At 41.4% G+C, this 25,362-nt stretch overlaps 1 protein-coding gene across 1 annotated transcript in view; it reads left to right on the top strand.

Annotated features, from left to right (window-relative positions):
* Positions 1–1,538: 1,538 nt before the first annotated feature.
* The window catches only part of KLF12 (KLF transcription factor 12), a 180,592-nt gene continuing 156,768 nt past the window's right edge, over positions 1,539–25,362 (top strand). The window contains exons 1-2 of the mRNA XM_082337900.1: positions 1,539–1,638; positions 10,215–10,278. Coding sequence (XP_082194026.1) covers positions 10,258–10,278 — 21 coding nt within the window. The 5' untranslated portion in view covers positions 1,539–1,638; positions 10,215–10,257. The remainder of the gene's footprint in view (positions 1,639–10,214; positions 10,279–25,362) is intronic.

Raw genomic sequence — 25,362 nt, 5'->3', positions numbered from 1 at the left:
ACTTGGGATATTGGGGGGGGGGGAAAGCCACAAACAACCTAACCCAGCCCCCCCCCCCCCCCCCCCCCCTTCTCCTCAGTGGTAATCTCCTCTGGTATTCATGTCTTCTATTGTTATTAAATTATTTAATAATGCTGTTTAATAATTTATTTGTTGCGCCCTCTTCCCTGAAAGATAATTAAATATGATGAGTCCACTTGAAAGCTTGTAATTGGAATGGTGGGAGCGTAAATTGGGATTGATTGGTTTCACTGGGGTGACACAGAGTATGGGACTAGCCAGCCTGGCCAAACTCCAGGAGCTCCAGGATGAAAATCCTTGGTTTTTTAAATAGTGTGTTCCTCTGTGCAATACAGGATTATTTCTTTGGAGTGCTTTCCTCTCTAGTTTAATAAACCAAGCAATGTGACTTCCTTACCATCCTTAGTTTTTGATTCTTGTAATAAATTTTCTTATGATGGTGTCCATATAACTGATGAGCAGTGTATTTGTATTAACTTCTATGTATCACCTTGGTATGCAGGAAGTTTAGAGTGGGTGGTGTTGCCTGTTCCTGCTTGACAGTAGTATTTAACCATCTCAAGTTACTTTTTCTTTTTTCTCGAAGCTCTTTTAAAAATGGGATCCCTTTCCAAGTCTGCCTGGCTCCATTGAAAATGATGGCTTTTAAAGTCTTAAAAATTGGAGGTTTTGGTCGCGAGAACAAAGGAACCCAAGATTTGTTTAAAAAACCAAAGCTCTTAAAAGTTGTAGCACCCTTCATTCTGCAGACAACTAAGTACCGTTTTATTTAAAATACTTTTTGGTCAAGGGTGGTCGCTGGACTGACTGAAATGACAGTGACTCAGGCCCTTGCGCTGCCTCTTTCTCTCCTTTAACTGCAGAGCCATGAAGGGCAGCTAGCGCAGGTGTAGGTGTCTGTAGGTAGGCGAGGTGAACCCGCCAACTGGCAAGAACTTTATCTGCTAAAGTTATTCTTCAGGTTATAGTTTCTGGGCTGTGAATGTGAATAGTTACTGAGCCATGGTTAAAGGGGTTGTTTGCCCATGTTGGTCTGCAGAATGAAATGGCACTGGCTTACTGCATGCAGATGGTGAGTCCTGCAGGCTGCTGCAGTGATCTCAGTAGGGGACTGGAAAGTACAAATTACCTTTGGAAATCAGGCTACTTCTGTTTTTTGCACTTGAATATGTAGTCAGATGGGCAGATGAATTCTACCTTGGAGTACTGAATGAAACAGTACATTGAATTACTCCCCATTGTCCCCCTGCCTCCCCCCCCCCCCCCAAATCTAAGTGATGGGGGAACTATCAGATAGGGGAGAAACAAATATATTTCCATTTAAGCAAGGACAGGAGAGTAACCAGAGCAGCTGTGTCTCCTGTCAAAAATACAAGGGCTATTAGAACAAGGAGAGAAACAACAAGGGCTAGGGAGGCCAGTGGAATTGGACCAGGTATGTATCAGGTAGATCTTCGAACAGATGCATCTTTTTCCTTAGGTTGATCATGGCTTGCGCTGAGCTTTACAGTGTGTTGGGAAGTTTGAAATGCTGGGATGGAGAGCCTCCAGTGGAAATTCTCCAGGAACAGTGCTGGAGTCAGTTTTACTCTCTTTCATCCCAAAGAGATGAAGAGCGTGAGTATGCTTCAGTGACTTTCTTGGGATTTCAAATTATTATTAAAAGATTTGTAGCTACTGAGTCTGGTAGCGAAGCTGTTTTGAGCTGGCCAATTCCTGATCAGAATGTTGTACACTTGGATATGGAATTTCTCCCTTTTCTGAGCTTTTTACCTACAATATGCTGAGGGATAATTATTAGTAATAATGCTAATCTGCACTTTCAAGAAGGGACAGGCTGGGAGAAAAGACATTAGAAATGATTAATTGAAACACTCATGGTCAATTGATCGATTTTAGAGAGTGTACCTTCCAGTTAAAATAGACACTCATCAGCCCCATTTGTAGGATGCCAGCCAAATAAACTCCTTAAACTGATTAATAGCATCACTGCTGTCACACAGTGCCCCCAGTTTAGAGCCTGAATATGTACCTACACCTTCACGTACATAGATATCATGCTGTTTTCTTGAAAAAGTACTTTATTGGTACATTTCCAATGGAAAGCAAAAGAAGGGGCCCAACTTGTAACGAATGCAGTGATGAAGTTTATGGTGGGTTGAGCAAAGGTGGGAGTAGGAGCTGAATGTAACTACCCACTATGTAGGGCAAGGTGCATTTAGATGTCGACTTTCTTTTTTTCTTGGAAGCATAACTTTGAGCCTGGAAATGGGATGGTTGGGTTTCTTCGATGCATTATCACAGCTTTGAATAGTGTTTGTTTGGTTTTCTTTGCTCATTTTTCCCAACTTTGTGGTAAATTGTGAGAGCCTGTTCTCCCTTAGCTGCTGTGGCTGTGTTAGCTAGAGAAGTCAATGTTGCCTCATGCTTGTTGCCACCTCTATTTTGGAGGAGCAAAACAGGTTGGTTTGAGCAGTTTGGGCTTTCTCTAACTTATCTTATGCTGATGGACATGGTGAGGTGGGACCCATCGCTAGGCTGGGGCTTGGTGAAACGGGGTGCTGGCTCTCGCAGCCCGTGCCAGCTGTGGGGGCATCAACGCCAATTTTACATGCACCTTACAGCTTGTGTAGCTTTCTCTGCCAGTTGTGAGAACAATTTTGTTTGCTCTTTTAAGACAAGTTTATGGGCGCAGCTTATTCTGGTTTTGCTTATTCTTTAATTGGTTTTGCTGTGAAAGTTGGCACAGCATGCTTGATGCTGTGGTAAGGGGAAAGCTGCGTGGTATTTTGTCCGCAGTGGGATAATGGTTAGCACCGTTCTTTAACTTATTTCCAACATCTTGCACAGTGTAAAAGGAAAAGACATGCTGGGGTTTATATAAGTTACTACATATAAACAGTGTTAAAATTTTTTCTTGCTGCTCTGATTTTGGCATTGCCCTGGTGTTCCCTCTGAAGGCAACTACGAGGAGACTCCCACGGAACTTTGAACCACGTAAGGGCAGTATTTGCCACCTGAGGCAGGATTTGTCTGTTTCAGACATTCATGTTTCAGACTTTTCTTTCAGGTTAAACATACCTGTGCTCTATTACCAAATCACAGGATGCTCACTACAGCTCGGTTGACCGAGAGCAGAATTTGGGACAAGCCTGCAGCAAATTTGTGCTCGTTCCTTTTGGTCTTGTAGCAAGGGGCCTTAGGTGTTCAGCCACCCTCCCTTAGATAAGGTAGTCAGGGGGTTGCCATCACCAGGAGAAACATCAGATGTACAGTCCACATGGAAACTGATGCTCCGCTGAACGTCCTAAGGAAACTGGTGACCTCGTCCTTAAGCTCTGGCTATTTTGTTTATAACTGTGTACAAGTGCAAGGATTGTTTGTTTTTCTAATGGTCCCTCGGATTCAGCAGCCTCTTAAGAGGAAATAAAGAAAATCCTTATTTTTGAATGGGTTAGAGTATAAATGAAGGTTATCTTGCAACTTTGAGAAGTGAGTGTGAGTACTGCTGCCTGTACTGCAAGTAGAACCGGCTTGATTCTGGACCAAGTTTAAACCTAGTTTGAGTAAAGGTATTAAACCAGAAGAGGGTGAGTGCGTGATAGCATATGGTAATGCTAATCCGTATTAGCAGGGTAAAATAAGAGTATGAAACCTGTGCAATTAGGTCTTTTTCTGTGCAACGTCTATAATCAATCTTGATGAAAAACCTGCTGGAGAGGTTGGTATTTGTCCCTTTCCCCACCGTGATGATATGGAAGAATCACTGCAAGTCTCTTCCCTCTTACCCTACTTGAAGCATGAGCACTTTTCCTGTGGGATACCTTCCTTTTGGATTTCACAGTTTGACTCCATTTTTAGTACACTTAATCACATTTGGTTTGTCTGAAGTGCAAACAAAATGCAGAAACACAACATATATGATTCCAACCTGAAATTAGGAATAATCAGTTTTTAAATATTACTGGTTTATAATTTCTTTCAGATGCTCATAAGCCCTTATGAGTAGAAATCTTGGATAGTCATTATCTGGAGAGTAATACGTACTGTTTTGCTGAAGAAAGTCCGAAAATAAGGGGAAAAAGAAAGTCTGAAGATAAGGGGAAAGGATCACTTTTTTTTCTTTTCTTTTTTTTTTTAAATTCCAGTTCTGTATGGGTTCAGAAACATAGTACATTTTACAGCTTGGCTGAAAATCCTGTGTTGTTTTGATGATATATTGGAAAGTATGCTTTCGGCAGATTCTTTGAGACAATTATTTACAAAACATATTTAGTCAATTCACCAGAAATTTGTGGCTGTATGTGTGCATGTTTTTATATTCATATACATATATGTGTATATATGTGCGTGTGTGTGTATATGTATGTGTAAAGCTGTAATTGTTATAACAAAAAGGGCACACTAAGTCCTTTGACTTTGTGCACAGGCTAATAAATAGAATTTTAACTCTGATGTGGAATTTGAACTGTGTGTGAGGATAAGATGGTGAACTAAGAGACCTTGCGCTGAGCGTGTGCACTGTGTTAACACGAACATTTCCTTATGTCAGAGAAGCTGTCCAAAGTGATGTGTGACTGTGTTTATCAAAATTTTATTTTATTTAGATCTAACGAAAAACAATGTCATTCTATTTAAACTAGAGTTGTGAAGGGAGTATCAAGGTTTCAGAGCTATCCATTCAGACAGCTGGAGTGTCAAAGATAACCACTACTTCTAGAATAAAAAATCAAGGGCAATGTAGTATTTTGCTGTGTTTTTCTCTGCTCCCTGCAATTTATTGCACTCTTCTAGATTGACCACTGATTATTACCTAAACCCAGGCGTATGAAGACTCCATTAGTTCTCCAGATTTTAACTACTAAATCTTTTTTTACCTTTGCCATATAACCGCATGCACACACACACTCTAATTTCATTTTCCATACCAAAATTCTTTGTGTACATTGATACAGTTGCAGGTTTTCTTAACTATTACTGAAGGACATCATCCCTTCCAGAGTAATAATTCGCTGAAATTACAAAATGTAGCATATTTATATACAATTATTTTTGTCAAACCAGACCCTTAGGTTCTACGGAGAACAAAGGGTTCTTGAAATTCATCTTTAAGTCCCAGAAGGTCTGGGACTTATCCTTGAAGCTGTTCAATTCAAAATAATTCATTAATGTCAAATAAAAGGCCCTGTAAAGAACAATGTTTATTACTATAAGCCTCTACTGAAAGACTGTGTAAGCACTCATTGAAAGTTTAATCATTGAATAATCCTTTTAAAAGGAGGAGGGGGAGGAGCATGGCACACAGACTTCTTGCGAAGGTTATGTGTTCAGTTAATGAATCATTCATCCACATCTGGCCAGCTGCATGCTTTTTTTTCCTATGGAAACCTGTTATCAGAGTATAATTATTTGGGGGGGGAAAAACCAACCAACAGAAAAACAACACAGCTATACAGTCAGATGAGCAAAAGATGTGCTTTCTTGTGTTGCCAAGAGCCCAGTGGCATTGAGATCATTCTGGTTTGGCGTAAAAGTTATGGAGTCATAAAAGTCATCGCCCCATGAGGAGGCTCAGCTGAAATCAAGGTAGATGTTCGGGAGGAGCTGCATCACCTCCCCCATCGCAGACTGCAACCTCCTCGGCTCAGGTACCCCAGGGACTGAGCTGGTGGCAGAGCTGCTGCTTCTTACCTTGAATCATGATGTACTTCAATAAGTGCCTGCGTCTCCTCTTTCTCTATGCTAGATGTCATTCTTCGTGGGAGTCTGGATAAATATTTCAGTCTGTAGGAGTTCAGGAGAGCTAGGTATCGCCTAGCAACAAGCATCCCACTCTCTGCCTCCTGCTTCTCTTTACTTTTATTAAAATACCAGTGAAAACCAGGAGTTGAAGCATTAAGTTAATTTTCAGAAATATTTTGAGCAGCTTAAGATATTTTTGTTATGACACTACGTCAGAGCAACAAAGATGTTGGCGGGGGGGCTGGCATCTTAAAGCAAGTAACTCCGCTTGCCTTGTCTGAACAGAAATCGCAATCCAAGACTAGGAAAAACTTTAGCTGAGGACAGAATAAACCTTAGGATCGCAGTTCTGTGAGTAACAGAACGTGTAGCAAGTGCTCCTTTGGTCCTGTGAGGTCTATAAAATACATAGCAGTTAGACTTATCCTAAACTGAATGCATTTTAAGCTGTATTACCCGATTCATCTTGCACCTTGTGATGGCTGCTGGTGGGACAGTGGCTTATGTTGGAATTCAAATTTTTTAAATTTTTTTACAGACAACTTTGGCAAACTGTTTTGGCTAGTTTCAGTTACAATGGTACAGAACTCAGTTTACAAAGATCCTGGGGGCTAGACCCAAGGCAAGAAAGGTAGGCATTTAAAGTGCAATTTAGGTAGATTTTTGGGTATGCTGATTCAGTGCAATGCTGAATTTCAGCCTCTCCTGTCCCTTACCAATTTTAAATGTTGAGGACTGTTGCAAATCTGTAGCTCATGGTTAATGTATATTTTATCTGTAGCTTCTGCAGAATGTCTGCTATGGAGTTTACGAATTTCCCTACAAGAATCAGAAACATAGGGGAAAAAGGGCAAGTATGTGGTTATTATTAATATAAAGGTAGTCATCCTCAGCGCTGGGTTGAGGATAACCTGGGTTCCTTTGTCTCTGAACGCTGCTGAAACTGTGCTTTCAGTGATCCTGCCTTACCTGATGTTCAGGGTGGCCTTCATGAGTTTGGGAGAAGTCGCACTCCATCTTCGGGGAAGTTTGGTGTGACTCAGGGCCTGTGAAAGGGATTGCAGAAGTGTAAGTGCAGATTTAATAGCTTTCAAGAAGAAAAGTACATACTGTTAAAGTAAAATAAATGATGCAAGAAGGTGATTAAGAAACACAGTTATGCCCAAATATGGGGTTTGCTTTGTAGAGGGAAAAGTTAATAGATCCTGATTCAGCAAATGACTTAACTTTGTGAATGAGTTGGTCTTTTCCCATATCTGTCTGATTTAAAAAAGGGGGAAAATAGCACGAGGAATAATTTTTAACTATATTAATGGGAATTTACTTAAAAGTTAGCAGTATGTAAGAGAGATGTGAAAGCGATACCAGTATGAACTTGTCTTTTAATGAATTAACGTGGGGTTGTATGTTCAGAAATATTCTGTTTGTAGAGACAAGGGCACCTCTACACACGTAGTGGCCTCTGTCTAGAAATATGCTCAGCATGATTGTCCCGAAACCCTTCTCATGTTCCTTACTCTAGTCCATGACTCCTGCTCAGCTCCGCTGGTGGGTGGGGATGCTGGCCAGGCTGGTACTGCCAGGGCATTTATTCTGATCAACACAGGTTTTCAAAATGGACTGTGTGTTGCAGTTTGTTTGGTTTTCTCTTGCTGTAGGAGAAGGAATCTAATGTTTGGTGGTATTCATAAGCTTTGTAAACTCATGGGGTCTGAAAACACGATTTTAAGGTGATGGTTAGCCTTTGGCTGGAAATGGACATAATTCTGTGTTTGCTCCTTAAATTCCTTTCTTTTGGTTGAAACTGGTGGTTTGCTAGGTGCTTTGCTCTATGATTACTTAAAGAGCCCTTTTGACATAAAGGTTTCGAATTGGGAATATTGTGCGGTTGTCTCGCTGGGCAGCTTTTCTTCTGGTATAAAAGCCACTTGATACAAATGGAAGATGCTTCTATTTGGACTTTCATGTCTGTTTTCATATTTCTGATAGTAAAAACTGAGATTTCCCAGTAAGCTGCTGAAAATCAAAGTCCAGAGCAGGTTTTACAGCAGTGACACACATGGCAGAATGGATGCACTAGATCTGTCAGGACAGACAGTCCTATTTTTCATATTCATTTCAAAGTCATTTCACCTGAAGCTGAAGCTTTTCAGCTCTTGTGAAAATCAGGCAACAGATTTATGGAGTTACTAGTTCAATGCCATTTTCAAATGAACAGTTCGCTCTTCATCTTCTCCCCAAAAGCAGCCTAGAATAGTTGCAATGAAGAGGCCTGTGGCCTGTATGGGTGGCATGTGTGGCAAGTGTGCATTGGCCGCCAAAATCAATGCTCTTGGTCACCCTGGTGGTCAGTGCTAGGGGATAACCCCTGTCCTACCCCCAAACCACATGTATCATGGTGGAGCAGCGTTGTGGGACGGTGGCACTGCCGGAGCTTGTGGTGTTCCCTGCTTGTGCTTGGTGAAGAAGAGGACAAGCAAAAGCCCTTACATGGAGGAGAGCATCCCGGTGATACAAGGATGGGGGCAGTTCAGTGCTTGATAAATTGTGCAGACCTGAAGAGAATTAATAAGCAAACCCAATTATTTGTCATGGCTAACGAAGTAGCTTTTTCATGAGGAGGGCTGTTGTACATGTTCTAATAACGCAAAACCAGCTGCGGCTATGGCTAGTTGGATGGTGGTGTGTTAGCAGTTTTGAAACACGTACCCGTGTTTGCTCTGTCACCATGGCCACAGTAACCTAATAGGACTTCAGCGTTTGTGTGTAACTTAAGCTGAGTGGCGTTGTAGGAGCGTGTGTGTCTGTGTGTGTGTAGGGAGGAGTAATGATGAGAAAACCTGGAGAACTGGAAACAATTACAGGTCAAGCTGTGTCTTCCTCTGACAGAGACCCCATGAAGCTTTTGAATATGTTACGTTTAATTTTAAGGAACTTGATGACTTAAGTAATTTCCTGCTCAGGTTAGATAACCACATCATGTAAGTCTAGGATATGGAAAACCTGGTCTACTTGTCCCATTTTTGGACATTAACACAGAAAAAGAGCAACTAGAAACTCAAAGGAGGTTCTTCAAGTGTGCAATTAAAAAAAAATAAAAAAAAAGAAAATCTGTTCCATGAAATGGAAATTTTGAGGAAACCCAAATAATGCCAAGAGAGATTAAACAACAAAAAGGAAAGAGAGTCTACAAGATGCGTGGGAGATGGGGCAAATGGTCTGCAATAGTAAGCATGCTCTAAGCCTACAGTATTTAGTTAAGTCAGTGTTTGTGGTGATTTTGCAACCTTTTATGATTCATATAAATACTTGGAACTTACTTTTTTCTATTAACCTTAATATTTTCTTAGAAATAAAATTAAGTGCATGGTGTTTATTCAGTATAATAGTAGCACATTATATGAATATTTACTAATTTTACATGCTTAAGGGAGCTTCTTGTCTTGTTTTCAGTGTAAAAGTTTGCTTAGTGTTTGGAAACCTGGTCATGTTGTCGTATATAGAGCAGTAATGAAATACCAGGTTGTTGTTTAAAAGCACGCAGGTGATGCTCCACCGCTATTTGAAGGATGACCTTATTTTGAATGATATAAGAATAACAGCAGATTGTTTATAATAAATCTGACAGCAGATTTAGATTCTTGACTTCACACCATTTCCGTTATTAAGAGACATATGTAAGTAGCACATTTTCTGGCAAGAGGTTTAAGACAGACTGTATATTATTTAAATTTTGGACATCTGAAGCTTCTCCCACCCCCCCAAGGCTTTAAAAAAGTTAGACTACTGGATTAATGTATTTTCCTAAACCTGAAGGAGCCTTCTGAAAGTATAATATGGTATTTAAATCTCTATATACATTTTTCTTTTATAGATGCACATGGAAACATAACTAAAATATAATCATGTATCCATAGGAAACCTTTCAAGAAATATGTATTCAAATTTTGTAATGGTCTTGCACAGTTATTTCCTGTGGCTGGAGTATTGATTGAGTTCACTAATAAATGTATTTTGCCTTTTAATGCATTATTGTCCAGTTCTCGCGTATTATTTCTGGGAAACATATTTTGAAATACTGGTAAAGCATATTCGCACTCGGTAACTGCTGGAAGGTTCACCTGTGCAAACGCAGGGTACTGATATATAATGGACCCTGAAGACTAATTAAAGCAATTGGTATTTAGTGCCCTCAAGTAGCAGCTCAGAAATTAAAGACACTGAGAGCATTGACTAAAATCATTAGTTAAGAGAAAACATAAGGTTTTCTCCAATATACTTTTTGTCGTATTTATCCAGTTTAAGTTTATTTACTATTCTTCTGACCTCTGTTTTACTATGCAACAGACATCCCTGGTTAGGTTTTTATTTACCTATACAATAATATTTGAGAAATTAATGAACCTCTAAGAAAATGCATCAATTAAATTATGTCATCTTTTCTTTTTCAGGATTGAAGTGGATCTAGGGACGAATGGATGACTGAATATTCATATGAAGAGGAAAGCCATAAAAGTTGGTTGACATTTTTACAGCCATATGCATTATACATATTACTGCTATTATCAAAAATTTATATTGTGTTACAAAATCTAATAGATGAAATAACCGGTCTGAGCTTCATATGCCATATTGCCTTTCAGGCAGGGGAATACTATAGCTCAACACAGCTGTAGCTTAACGCAACAGTTTCTGACTAAACCTAAATGTTCAAAGGAAGACCTAGTAGTATGTTAAGGAAATAGGTAATTCCTTTGAAGCCAGGTGTTTGAATGGGCTGATGCATGGTGGTGTTCTTTATCGTTATGCGCAAGGATGAAGGGGGAATGAGAGAGGTGTTGTCTTCCATTACAGCTACTGGCTATGAAGCTTAATACGTTGTGGAGTGGCACTCAGACGCCATGCTGACAAACGCTGTTTAAGAAGTCAAATAGGATAGGATATCTTTGAAAGTATCTTGGTGCTTTGTTTTCTTATCATAGAGAGATGGTTGTCTTACAGCATGCATTTTCTGCACTAGTTAAAAAGGAAGAAGCTGTTAGCGGACCTCTGTGCTTCACGCGCTTTATTGTTATGCTTTGTAAGATGATAAAATTCAGTAGGCCTTGACATCTGTCAATCTGACTTGTTGATGACTGTGAACTGTAGGCTTTGGCTGGGATGCTACATTAACCAGTTCCTGCCAAGGCTGTTTAAACAAAGCTGACTGTGCCTGTGGGTTTGCACCGGAGCAAATGAATTGTAATGACAGGTGCAGCGTGCGGTACAATGGGATAGAGGGCATGGTCCAGACGGATGCCTTGAAGCAGCTCGGTTAAATAAGGCATTCTGGAAACTCTACTAGTCAAGGAGGGATATGTTATGGTGGAAAACCTCTTTCCTAGAGAGCTTTCTTCAGCACCTGAATCTCAGTCGGGGTGGGAACAATCAAAAAAACAGCAAAACCCCCAGATTTTTTCAAAAGCACAGTGTCAGTTCAATACCAGAAATGTAAGTCTGTAGTTCTATTAACTCGAGCAAAGTAGTTCAGCAGGACAAAGTTTCTTATTTATCTTCTTGATAATTTGGTTTTGTCAATCTCTAAAACTTCTGACCCACTAGAAGTTTATCAACAGCTGACTTGGATACAGAAGACTTTAATTCCTTCTTGGGTACGCTTCTTTAGTGTTTACAACAGGTAGTGGGCACGCTGATCTTAGCTACCTCCAGATTCACAAGCAGCATAAGACTTGAGGGAATCATCTGTGTCCTTGAGTCCAGTCTCCCGAAACAACAGCCAGCAAAACAATCTTTAGTTCAGAAGCATCCACAGAACATCTGCTTGATATACCGCAAGTCCCAGAAAACACCTCCAGCCTCCAGGAACCAGATTTAAACCCTAATAGGGACAGCGAGTGGTATTAGTAGCTCTGCAGTAATGTACACAATTTCTCTATGGCACCAGGGACCCATATGCCCAGGTATGAATCAGCAGTTGTTGCCTGCTAAAACCAGTGCACGAAGTCTTAAGGAATTTCTCTTTGGTTTGATTGCTGACACGTCGATGGCTGCAGTCCATACCGATGTCTGATGGGCTCACATCGTGGGGGAGCAAATACTTCCCTGCTCAGGCCTCCTGGCTGTGAATAGCAGAATGAAAAACTGATACCATCCAAACTTTGCTTGCATCTTCCAGAACTGCAGTGATAACATCCTGTATGTATGAACTCGGGGAGGCTTTTTACTGGCAGAAAGTGTGAGAGGGTGCGAAGACCAACCTAATTATCTCTAAGCTATCTCTGGATATCATTATGTTACAGTGAATTCCTTGTGCTATCCAGAAGACAGCACAGAGCAGTACTACTGTAGCGTGGTAATGTTTTGCATTGAATTGAGGAGAAGCTGGGCCAGACTAGAGAACAGTCATAGGTGTTTGGCTTGGAAAGGACACCAGGGCAGAAAACGTTAAGGATTTGTCAGATCCTAGAGAGGGGCCATCGTAACCAGAGTCTGCACAGAGGAGGGAGGGCTTCCAGATAAGGCAAACACAAAAGACTTCTGGACTCGTGTGGCCTTTTCCCAAGTTTCTTGGGAAAGACTGTAGTTGCATGAGTTGTGGCACTGCTGGCTCTGCTTTTGCCTTTTTGGTTCAATGCGGAGCAGTGGCAGAAGGAAGGAAGAACAGGAGAACAGGGTGACTCTTTCTTGTCAAGCCATAGTTCCACACTCTCATGCCTTTCTGATGACGTCCCGCAGTAGTCGTGGGGAAGCTGCACAAAAATGGGCAGATAAGGAAGGGGATACAGAGTTATTTCTTTACATGTTTTCTGTTTGGCAGTCTTTGCAAACGTAGGGCTCTGAATCCAGCTGTTAATATTTTCTGTTAGGAAAGTACCATGATTAAATCATATTGCTGAACAAGAAAAAAATGTGGTTATGTGGAGGAACTCAAAGTCTGAGGGTACAAATTCCTTTTCTGGGAAGACTGATTCCAGAAAACTTAAGCAATAGAGGTGTAGAGGGCTCCTCTGTGGTCACTGTTAAGATTAGTTGATAAAGTTCTGGCTCCAAGAGGAAAGAGATTGGATTTCACCCAGCACCCTGCCTCAGCCTTTCACTTTATGGCTGCTTTGCTAACCAAGTTTTGAAAGCTTTCCATTACTAACATGAGTATGTTGGTGTATCATTGGGGGTGTAAACAACTTGGGTTGCATCATCTGTATTTTACGTCGGTATAGTTTAGGTCTTTGTTGGTCTGCCTCGGGTTCAGTTCGCTGCTGAATCTGACCTTAAAGTTTACATTTTTCAGTCTACAGTGATTATTGCAGATGTATGGAGATGAGAGACCAGGGTAGGAGCTGGTAAGGAAATTGGTAACAGACAGGTGGGAACTGCAGCTCAAAAAGTCCTGGGCCAAATAAAGATCAAGACTAAACCAAAAAGAAGTGGGCAGGACTGAAAGCAGGTCAGAGAACGAAATTAAAGGGGAGAAGAGATTGCTCGGATCGAAAAGGCAGGTCTGCGTTGTATTTAACAAGTAGTCTTGGGTACAGTCTCCTACTCACACTGTGGTTTCATGGACAGCCTGCAGAAATACTACTGGGCGGTTCATTTGATCAGGCTTAATGATGTTCTAAGTTATTTAAGGCTTAAAAAAGGGTGAACAACACAGAGTTGTATTGAATTCAGTGGTGTTAGGAGATGACTGCTTGTTTTCTAGAGAGCCCAAGAAGTACTGCTGTCATGAATGTAACCCATGCATCATCTCTTAAAACAAAACCAAAAACCAACAACAAAAAACAAGGGCCGAGTTTGGCTCAGCTGTTTAGAGGGAAGGGCTTAGTACAAAGGAGATCTTTCTTGAGCTCTGCAGAGCTCCCACCTCAGGAGTCTCCCTACCTCTGATGTGCCCTTGCCTCACCTCCCCTGATTGCTGTGCGGAGCAGGGCGTACGTGCGTGGTGCTGCGCAATGGTACCCAGCTGACGCAGTGAGGGCAGGGCTGCTGTTCAGGGCGACCTTGGCAGGCTGGAGAAACGGGCTGGCAGGGACCTCATCAAGTTCATCAGAGGGGAGAGTCCTGCACCTGGGGAGGAACAACCTCATGCTCCAGTGCCGGCTGGGCAAGCCCCTGAGCCACCTCATCTACCTTTGGAGCTACCCTGGTTTCGGATGGAGTTTGGACTCATTGGACTTTCAGTCTTTACTTTTTTTGTGGTTTTAAAGTCTGGTCATGATAAAAATAATTTTTTTTTAAAATGTGTTTGAGGGAGTTTCAAGGAAGTTTTATGTTTTTATTTTTGCATAGTCTGAATATTAGTAGCAGTGTGATATCTTTGTTTTTTGTCCTCTTGCTGTCCCCTCCATATCCATTACAAACAAATGCAGTTTTCCTAGAAAGGAAGCAACTGTTCTTAAGTGGTGTTTCACATCTAACATAATTCAGTGGATTCTTGGAGTATAATTATGACTAGAAACATCAACAGGATAAAATATATTAATCTCAAGGGAGTTATTTTGCACTGGCCATCAATCCATCCTTTCTGTTCTGTGCTTTTCAGTTTAGATTACTCTCAGGCAAAGAGGCTGTAGTTTGATGTCTTGTCTCAATTCATTATGATTATAAATATCTTGGATAAAACAATGTAACAAACGACCACTTAAAAATGACTGATGGCCCCATTCAGCAAGGCAGGGAGACTCTGAAGTTCCTTTGGTTTCATCTGTTGTCTAGCATTTATCAAGATGGGTCCCTTAACAGTTGATTGGTGGTTGATATTTAATGCATATTTCACAGGATAAACAGATAGCAGGCAGTTTGTTGTCTGGAACCCGGTCATATTCATAGGACAGATTTGCTTTTACTTACTGTCATTTAAAAAGGTAAAACTTAGGCTGAAACTGTAGGGTGGGAGGAGAACTTTTCCCCAAGCCTTATATTCAGGAAAGGGAGGAGCAGCAGAGATTTTCTTTCTTGTTCTGTTCCTTACATCGACTGCTGCATATTGTGCTGTCTCTTGCTCCCGTCCCTTCCCGTTGGGTGCCAGTGCGGCTGATGGGCTGCTGGAGGGCCGTGTGTTGTGAGCGGTGGTAGCCCCCAGGTTTGCTCGCCACCGGCTCAGCCCCACTGGGAGTGGGGTGAGGTGGACTTGGAACCGATCCCCATGGCTGAAAAATTGCTGGGGGCATTGCCAGCACTGATCTTTTCCAAGGAGAAAAAGGCATTTAAGATGCCTGCAATGAACGCCTTCAGCTTGACGTATTTGCATTGCATACGAGCTCTTTCCTCTTCCCTTTGCCTTTGTAAAATTAATGAATGATTTCTGGGAAGACCTCAGTGCTCCTGTTAGGCTTTCCTTATGAACAGCAGTACAAAATTTGTTCTTCACCACATCTTTCCTCATTTCTGCTGGGCAGTTGCTTTCATAGCCTAAAAGGTTTCTTGTTTATGGGTCCCAGATCTTGGCTCCATTCCACTTATTTCCCAACTATTTTAGTGTGTTTATATAGTGCTCTTCAGCAGCTGGCTTGGGGCGGGTATCCAAAGCGTGTGTGTGCACACACACACACACACACAGACACACAAAATCAGTTCATTGGAGTTAGGGCCAAATTATATTTAGGGCTTGGCTTTGATCTGACTTTGTTTAAATCAAGTTGGATTATGATTTTGAGGGTTTTGTCCTTTGATTTCATTCCTGCCAGTGTGGATCGGAGGCAGACATCTACGGAGGATCGCAACCATTGCTTTTAAGTTTCATATATCAAAAATACAATATATTTTAGAAGTGTTATTGTAGTCGTTGAAGATAGCTGTGGTCTTTCCGCACCCTCAAAATTCAGAAAGGCAATGGAAGCAGGCACAGGGGTGGGTTAGACTTTCCCTGTCAAAGCCTGGTCTACTGCAAAAGCCTCAAGCTTTGCTTTAAAATCAATAAATAAAGAGATCTTTTTATATATAATAAATAAGGTTGTATTTTCAAGTAGTCAGCTCAGACCTGCCAAAGAGGCTTTGCTCAGAATTGTGAGAAATGTCTCTGGCCCAGCAGCTGCTCAGCAGCGGTGTGCAGGGTTTGCGCCCCAGTGGCTGCACAGATTTCTGCTCTGCTTGGAGCTGCTGTGGGATGCTTCAGGTGCATTGATTTTGCAGTAGTTCTTGAATTAAAATCCTATTTATTAAATAGGTTTTGAAACAGGAAGAATGGAGAACTGCATAAAAAAAGGATGGCAGCTACCTTCATGTGAGGTGGTGTGTGGGGGAGTAAGGTGGCCCACATTGTAGTGCAGCTCACAGGAGAGTAATTAGTCTAGAATTGACAAAATGTGATGAAAATGTGGAATATTTAAAACACCGGAGTTCTTTTCACAGTTCATGTCATTAAAATTACTAAATGTCATTGTAAAGCAAAGAAAGATCTTGCTGGTGTTGCCTAGATCGCTCCTCCGCGAAGAGATAGGTGGTGATGATGAGTCTGTGGTTAGTAAAATTGTGGATGCAGGTGAAAGCTGTGTGTAAGGGCCTGCTTCAGCACCTATTGGCATAACTCAGTGCAGTAGAGTGCCTGTTAAACTACTTCTGAAAGTTAATAGATATTTCCTTACAATTTTAGTTAGTAAATGTGTTGGCATCTATCATTTGTGTTACTTACTGCTGTTGATTGTAAAGCTTGGTGTGTGATTACTTAACCTTTTTTGATTTATTTAAGTCATACAGAACTTAAACTCTTCCTGTGATGAGTGTCCTCCTGTAACTGTCACTTTGGTTTTGAAAGTTTGGGGATTTTAGGGGGTTTTGGGTTTTTTTGTTTGTTTATCTTTTTAATTCATTTTGGGAGTGAAAAAAAACTTCACCTTGAAAAGTTTAGCCAGAGCTGAGAACAGAGACAGCAAAAACTAGCCTGTGAGCATGAAACAACAAATTGCTTTATAATGCCGGCACAGAGACCCTTGGTTCCCATTTCTGGTGTTGGAAATGCGTGGTGTGTTGGTGTTTCTGTGCTGGGAGGGAGAGGAGATGCTCTACCAGCAGAGTTCCCCCTTCTTGGGAGGAGCAGAAACGGATGCCACTACCTCTTGTAGTCTCCAAAATGCATGTTTTAGACTATATGAAATAAAATGGTGGAAGCAGCCCGAAGATCTAGGTCAGAAATTTTGACGTGAGCTGTTTCCTCAGTTCTGGCTGCAGCTGCGTTTAGTACCTCAGGACTGCCAAGCCTAAATGCAGGACCTGCCATATCTGCCTTGCTGAGTGCATCCACTTCAGGGAGCAAACCGTGGCCGTGGTGCAAGCGATGCCAGGTCCCTGCACGCCCACCGGCCAGGGTTAGCTCCCTCCATACTGCGCTTGCTGCAGGCGTGCTACTGCCTTTTGGAGTCTGGGTGTCCTCCCGTACCTTTGCGGTGCTCCTTTTGCTCGTTGCCGTTGTTGTTGGAGATAATTGGAGGCCTATCAGCGTCGTGTTTCCGTGGCGTGAAAGTATCAGTCGCGTGTTGTGGGCTCTGGCGTGAGGGCATGTGCAGGGGTCTGAGCAGGCAGGCTTGGAGGGCTCGGTCGGGCCAGTCAAACTGGTAGAGGTTTGTCCACACTATTACTAGAAAAGCCTGGAAGGATCAGTCCCCCAAACCACAGACCTGTTTTGGTTTTGGAGGAAGGTGGCTGGAGCAGACCAGAGCTGGGAAGTGAGCTGAATGTATTACTAGTTTAGCTTAGATCAGGAAATGCTTCCATGAATATCTCGGCCCGGCGTGCTTCGGTTTGCCTTGTAGCATGGCTTTGGGCTTCACAAGCTAGGTGGCTTTTGGAACAAACCAAACCGGGAGGTGTGGTGCAAAAGCTTACCTAGCATACTCTGATTTCTCATGGGCTGTTGAAGGACATAGGCTATGGTATCTTCAGCAAAACTGCAAAGATTCCTTCCTATTGCAGCAGTGCTGCTTGCTGAGGGAGATGCAGACTCGTGGTTCTGCTAGGTGAACGCTCAGGGACCTCCCAGTTGAGATTGCGCAACGTCTCTTTTTGTTTAGAGGTGTTTCCAAACCAGTCTGTTTCAAACCCAGCTTCTTCAGTTCCTCTTTCAGCCTTTATACCCCTGGTGAGGACTAGTCGTAATTGGCAGGATGTAGTCCACAAAGAGCTAGATCTCAAAGGCCTGGATCCATTCCTTTCAGCTTGAGTCATTTTGCTGAAGGCTCCTGTCTTCCACTAGTCAGCAGACAGCAGTAGGCATCTCCATAGGGCAGTTCTTCCCATGGGATTTCTGTGTCCTCTCTGGAAGAACAGACACCACCTCTGCCTGTAAGCAGTGCTGGTGCAGACATGGTGAGTACACCAGGCTCCACTTTGCTGGACTCATTCTCCACTCCTTGGGTTTTCAAAGCATCCCTGAGCATCCCTGTGCTTGCAGCCTGGCTTCTCTGCTGCGGCACATTCTTGTGGGAATGAAAGAGCAGTCACTGAGCTCATTTCACCTTTTATTCCTAGAGCACTTAGAGAACAATTATACTAATTCTAATAATGACTAAATTTATGCTACTCCAGAGAGGGAAGCACAGGCATTTCATTTCAAAGCTGTTTGACAAGACCATCTTGATGTGTGTATTTTCAGAAGTATGACACAAGTTTTCAAAGTGCCTAATGGGGTGAAAAATGTTTAAATTCATACTCAGGTTTTTGGTTTCCAAGAAGCTGAATACTCTTCGGTTCTGTTGGGCATGATCCGTCAAATAAAACAGGTTTAAACCAGAGACTGACAGGACTTACTACTTCTGCTCGTTTCTTAATGACCTGTTTCTGGTCTTTAGTTATCATGATGTAAGCGTTTGTATGGAAAAAAAGGATACTTCTGTTGTGGGAGGTATTAATTCTCAGTATCATGAAGCAGCACAGCTAACTGCATTTTAGAGTTAATCTGTACTTCTCAATGAGAAGGGAAAAACCCATGGTCCTCGGTCTGCACGGTGGTGCTGATTAAGATACATTGAACCAGAAACTGAAATACTACATGCGCTTTCTTGTTTTCCTTTTCCTACATATCTGACAATGAACATTTAGTGTTGGAAATAAATGCATTTGGATTTTAGTATTTTTGACGTGCCGTGGAGAGCATAACGTCAAACAATGGCAATTTGTCACTTCTCATATGAAGGCGTAGAAGAATGTGTTAGAATTCAGTAGCTAGCACATAAGGAGAAGGCAGTTATTTTAATACTGATATCCACTGCTAACAGACCTGAATAATGATACCACTGGATACAGTATTTCATATACCCAAGGACATATGTCTAAAAGAGAAAATAAGCTCCTGGTATTAATCTAAATCTTGACCTGCTCTTATGCTTCCCACATGGCGCTTCATGTGTACTCCTGGTGATTCATTAAATCTTTCTTGTGCAGAGGTTTGGTGATGAGTCAGGAAAGGGCAAGTTTTCTGCTTTGAGGCTGTCACCTTCTTTTGAACTTTGCTATTTACTTAGGGTTTTTTGTTGTTGTTTCAGTTCAGTTTGATAGCAGTCCGCTACAGCTGTGATTGCTGCAGTCAGCTGGGGTGGACATGTGAGCATAGCTCAAATGAAAACAAAAGCCTTGGATTTCAAACATTATAGGTGAACACACACTGAGTTTCCACCTTAATCTCTAAGTAATATAGAAGTGTTTCAGTATTTGTATTAGGAAAAAAACCCAACCAAACCAACCAAAAAACCCGCCAAAAAAGATGTCCTAGAAATAGTGAGATTCAAAACGTTATTTTTCCTTGACTTTTTTTTCCTGTTTTTAGAGAAGATGATGCAACCCCCAAACCCCAGATATTTGGAGTTAAGTCTGAGTTTCATTTAAAACTATATGGTGGTTATGATGGTGGTATTTAAAACTATGGCTTTGGTGGTTATGAAGAGAGGTGACAGTGAGAATCTCTCTTGCAAATTAAGAAATAAGGAGTTTCTGTTGGTCATAGGAAGATGAAAATTAACTTAGATGTGTAGGTCACCTTATTAAGTGCAGTGGAATTGAGATGATGTTTGCTGAACTACTCTTTAGAGATTTACATAATGGATGAGATACAGGAGCTTCAGGCAGCATGACAGTAGAGTTTATTTTATCGCGGAATGTGCAACAAGTGAATTGCCTTAATCTCTGCAGAAAGCAAGGCTAATCTTTTTTTATATGCAGAAAGAGAGCCAGACAGTTTGTAATATCCTGGCTATTGATGTACAAGGAGCCAAACCTTTCTTTTGAATAATCTGGATCCCTTTAACTATCATACCATCTTATTCAGGACTTTTAAAGCTCTTCAGGAATGGCAAGCAACGTGCATCTCTCTGTGAAAATATGGCTTTTACGCAGTAAAAACACACTATCTGCTGATAATTCATGGCTTGATAAAAGAGGCTCATAAGAGGCTGGGTAATTATCCTAACTGCTACGTATTTAAATATATGGAAAGCATTTATAAACCAAGCTCACCTGCTATTTATTTCTGTAGTAATAATAATAGTAATTTCAAAAGTTTTAGAGCCTTCATAATTTCGAAGTGGGTGTATGTTGGAAAGAAGTTTTAATATTAACATTAAGAGGTTTCAGGCTTCAATTTACTCAAACCAGTTCACCCACTTTGGTTGATGTGGGTGGGTTTTTTTACCTCAGCTGATGATATCTTTTCAGCATGGAAAATGGATGAAGAAACACTGGAAAAGTGGAATAGTTACATGTAGATGGGAATAACAACACCCAACTCCTATTGTGTGCTTCTCAACCATTTATTTGGCTTCAAGCGAGAGTTTGGCTATTACTTTACTCTGAATATAAATGTGCCATTACTCTTTGATCTGTAGCAACAGTTTGTTATGATCAAGGCTACTTAACCACTTTTGCCTGAAGGAAAAGATTTACTGTTGGCCGTAGCGAGTTTCCAAGAGAGTGAATGATGTCCTTACTCTCTGGTTTCTGTGAGCTATATGCAGCTTAAGAATCCTTTTGTATTAACCTGATGTCAATTGCTGCTACTTTTAGAAAAATCTGGGCAAGTAATTCATTGTACAGTGTTGCACAGAAATGTAGGCATTTATTTGCCTATTATGAAACCAGGTTATTGGAAAAAAAGGATAATTTCATGAATGTAGCATTCCATGAGCACAGTTAGTTTCTGCTTTTGTTCATGAAAAAACTTAAATTTCCATTGATTTCAGTAGTGATGGACAATACCTAGTTGGTCTACTAAATATGCTGTGCTCCACTCTTAATTCCAGGATGCAGGCTGGGATTAGTTCTGCCAAATTGACTTTACATACTGGATAGCAATTGTTATTTATCAGTTGATGTACAAAGTTAGATTTTTTTTTTTTACCATTTTTTTTTTCTGGCTGGGTTTCTAGTAAACCAGTTATTTTTGTCTAGTGATAAGTCTGTATCAGTAACAGTTACTGCAGTATGCAGGGGAGGGCACCAAAGTAATAACCTGTTTGCTTATATTTGCTGGGGTCTATCCATATTGTGGCCTGGTGGGATCAGAGCCTGAGGGATGTTTTATAAGGACAGAGTTGTTTTTGTCAGAAAGTGTTTTAAAACATTGAAATTTTTCCACCACGGTGGCTCTGAACTCTCTCACATGGGGATCTTTAGAGTAAATAAATAAAAGATCACACCAGGCAAATGTGATTTAAAGTGTCTGTAACTGTTCCCCAAGTGGCGCTAAAATCCTAAATAAGATATGAGCAAGGCAAGTGAGGGGAAAAGTTCACTTCAACCCCCAGACTCTCCAACGCACTATGTAGCACCAGACCCTGAGGACGCAGAAGAGGATCCCGAAGAGTGGTGGTGTCCGAAGGAGCCCCCTGGTTAGGATGGCGTCCTCTTGCCATGCTTCTCCACAGCTTGCCCTACTTTGGGATGTGTGTACATTTGTCTCAGAGAAGTCTCTCACTTCTAATCCAAACATAAGTGACCTAAAAGTATTTGCTTACATGTGTATCTAGTAAGTCAGGGAAAAAAAAAGTGTTTTCCCATGTGTGGCTGAGATTACGTTACTTTGCAAATGCAACATTAAGTGCCAGCTAGCGCGGCTGTGATTGTTTTGTTGTTCATTTAGTTAAAAATCCTGATGCTTTCAGTTGGAAAATTTCACAAGTCATAAAGATTTTTAAAGGGAGAAAAGAGTAAGCATCTGCTGCTTGTTGTGTTGTAGCATGGAAGTGTCTGCCTCCTTCGCCTCTTTCTGAGGTGGCAGCTCAAGAATACTTACTACATTTAGACTGATGAACCCATATTCCTTGCTAGTGAGGAGTGAAGCTGGGCATTTCCATCCTACATTGGCTTGGACTGCTTTGAACCCTGGGAGATGTTCTAGGTAGCCAGCCAAGATTTTGCCCTTCACGGTTGCTTCTTACTAACCTCTTTGTAGGCCATTTAACCTGATGAGCATGTGAAGTACTCAACTAGTATCCGCCTTGCAAAATTTCAGCAAAAATTGTCCAATCCAGGCATAAACCTTTATGTCTGACCCTAGAGCAGTTTTATGGCTGCTGCTGCTGGTAAAAATGTGGAGGATTATTTGGTAACCTGTTCTAAAAGGTTTGTTTTGCCTGAGTAGGGTTCTACAGGGCTTGATAATTAAATATAGTCATAACAGCATTAACAATGATCTCTTGAATTAGTCTGGTAGTTCCTCACAGTTGGTCAGCATTATGACTTCTTTTTTTTCTTCCCACTTAATTTTGTGTTTTAGAATAATAAACATAATCCACTGATCCTGTGAGTATTCTTTCAGGTTGAAAATAAATTCAGAGTTCTGCTGTTTTTCAGGCAATTGTCCACTCATAGAGAGTTGTCATTACTTTAAAAAAAAAAACCTAAAACAAACCTCAAACAACAACAAAAAACAAAACAAAACCAAACAAAACAAAACAAAAAAACCCAAAACCAAAAACCCCACCTGAATGTTTCGGAGACTAAGCTTAAGATGACAGACTTTCAAAATTTTCATTTAAGAGTGGATAATTTTATTATTCCTGGCACCAAACAGGTGATAGAATTACTGTGCTTTTTTTCTGTAATTCTTGAAATGCAGAATTTATTAATGTCTTCAGGCAATATAACGTATACCTCCACATATATAAGGCATACACATGCACACAAAACTTGGATGGAGGCTCTGTGTTGATTGTGCTGAGCCAGGGGATGGACGTGTGAAGGAACAGCACCAACAGTGACACAGCTTTGATGCTTTTCATCGCAAATCATGAGCTGGGTACCTGACATAGGTTCTTTAAGCTGAAGTCCTGTGAGGAGTGATTTTTAAGAAAAGGTATATTTTCCTGCAAGAATTCTTAGAATTCTTTTTTACTTTGCATGTGAACTGGTGACTTGGCATGAGCTTTCAACGTGAAAAGCGTTCTTGTGAATCGTCTACATTGATTGAGGGAATTACTCCCCAGATCTGTGTCCAGCATCATTCAGTGCCTGATAAACACTGCTCTTGAAACCACTGTGGCTGTGATTTTAGTGGTTAGAATATTTTAGTAATGTTTATTGAATTTCAGCATCCAGAATGATGATGGAGGCAGTTTGTCACATTATTAATGTTACTGGTCCAGATCTCTTCAGAAAGATTCAGTACACATAACACCCTATGCCGGTGCAGAAATCGTTGCTTAAAAATATGAGCAGCTTAACCCATCCAGTTCTTGTGGTGCAAAGTAAATCTAATAAAAGCATTTTATTCTATGTGAGACATAGCTAGTGTGGACAGGAAATCGTTTTCATCATTTCACACAGTGTAACTAAGCCACGTGTTAGGAATAAATATGTGATTTATACCGGCACAATTTCTTATTATGTCCTAATGAGAAACGTTAAATATATTAGTATGACTCAGGGCTTGACACATGCTATAAAGGCTATGTATGATGCCAAACAACCAATTATCTCAGTGCATTATTTCTTGAAAGCCTTGACATGGGTAAGGTCACTATACATTTTTAATGGGAGCATGATGCTAGGTTATAAAAAGGTAATACAAATAACAATACTTTGTTAGATCTTCCTGCTGCGCGATGTATAATCAGGTGCACTGACTTAAAGAACACTAATGAGGATTTAAAGGCCCAGCAGGGGCACATTTAGCAGGCACACACAGTTCTGTCAAACGCTTTTGCATATAGCACCTCTGATGCAAGGTAGAGTTCAACAGCAGGTAGGAATGTATAGTTTTATTGTATAACTTGGTGTAATACTTCTATATATTTTAGTGAGAATAACACTTAACTTGCAGTGTTCTGGTGCTTTGCCAGGCACTATTGTTTGGCTGTGATTTTTACCATTCATGAAATCAGCCAGGAATGGTGGTACACATGGACAGACTGTATTGCTGCATTTTCAGTGATGACTGAGGGGGAAAAAAAGGAAGAGGACTCTGAAGGTATCATTTGAAGTCCATGCTAAGCTGTACATGCCGTGTGCTGACCATCTCATTTACCTCTGCAATAAATCACAGGGAGTGAAATGCTGCAGAAGAACAGACAGTGGCCCACCTTGTTTTAAGGTCCCTTGTTGGCAGTGATCCGTACCAGGTACTTGGCAGAAGAATGTCAATTCATTCTTGAGTGTGAGTCTTGAGACTGGAATCCCATGGTTTAGAGCTGGTTTAACTTTCATGTGTTTGGCATGTATTACCCATAAAGAAAAGGCATAGGAATATAAACGTGGCCATTTGCTGTTAGAGCAAAGGACTGTCTACCTTGTATGCTTCCTCTAACAACAGTCAATAACAGATGGATGCTTAAGGAAAGGATGTAGCAAGGTTGTGTATGAGCGATGGTATTGCCCCAGTACATCTTCCAAGTTTGCAAAAAATCTAGGGCACAAATACTTCCATAGCCGGAGGTTGTATCTGTGTTTTTGTGCTTGATAGCTCTTGATAAACGAATCTATAGAAAACTCCAATTGTTTTTGAACCAATTTCCAGCTCGTCAGAGAAGTGGACTTGTCAGGAGACCAGCTTCTCTAAGTGGGGACATGGCTTCCAGTGCAAACCCCATGGATTCCAGTGCAAAAAGGCAGCATATAGCAGGAGGTGGAAGCAGAGGCAGGCTACAAAGGATGAACACGGAAATAGCGCACAGGCACGCAGAGATGGTGTCAGGAAAGCCAAAGCTCAGCTGGGGTTCAGACTTGCAGGAAATATCAAAGATGACAACAACAAGAGCTTCTGTCATTGTATCAGCAGTAAAAGGCTGGACAAGGAAAATGTGGGTCAGCGGCTGAATGGGGTGGGTTGACAGCGAGCACCAGTAAGACTGAGGTACTCCGTTGCCTTCTCTGCCTCAGCCTTCACCTGCGTGGCCTTCTCGGAGACCTCTGTGCTTACACACAAGGTTCAAGAAGCAGAACCACCAGCAGCCATGAATGAGGACCAAGTCCCAGGGATTACATGAGAGGACTCAACCCACACAAGCCCATGGGACCCACCTGCCTGCATCCATGGGTGCTGAGAGAGCTGGCCGATGTCCTTGTGGCACCCTTCTCTATCATGCTTGAAAGGTGCTGGAGACCATGGGAGAATCCCTGATGACTCGAAGAAAGCAAATGGTGTGCTCGTCTTCAGAAAAATCCAAAAGGGTGATCTGGGGC

Source organism: Platalea leucorodia (genome assembly GCF_965183815.1).
Source record: "Platalea leucorodia genome assembly, chromosome: 2".
Taxonomy (NCBI): Eukaryota; Metazoa; Chordata; class Aves; order Pelecaniformes; family Threskiornithidae; genus Platalea; species Platalea leucorodia.
This window is presented reverse-complemented; position numbering and strand designations above follow the sequence as displayed.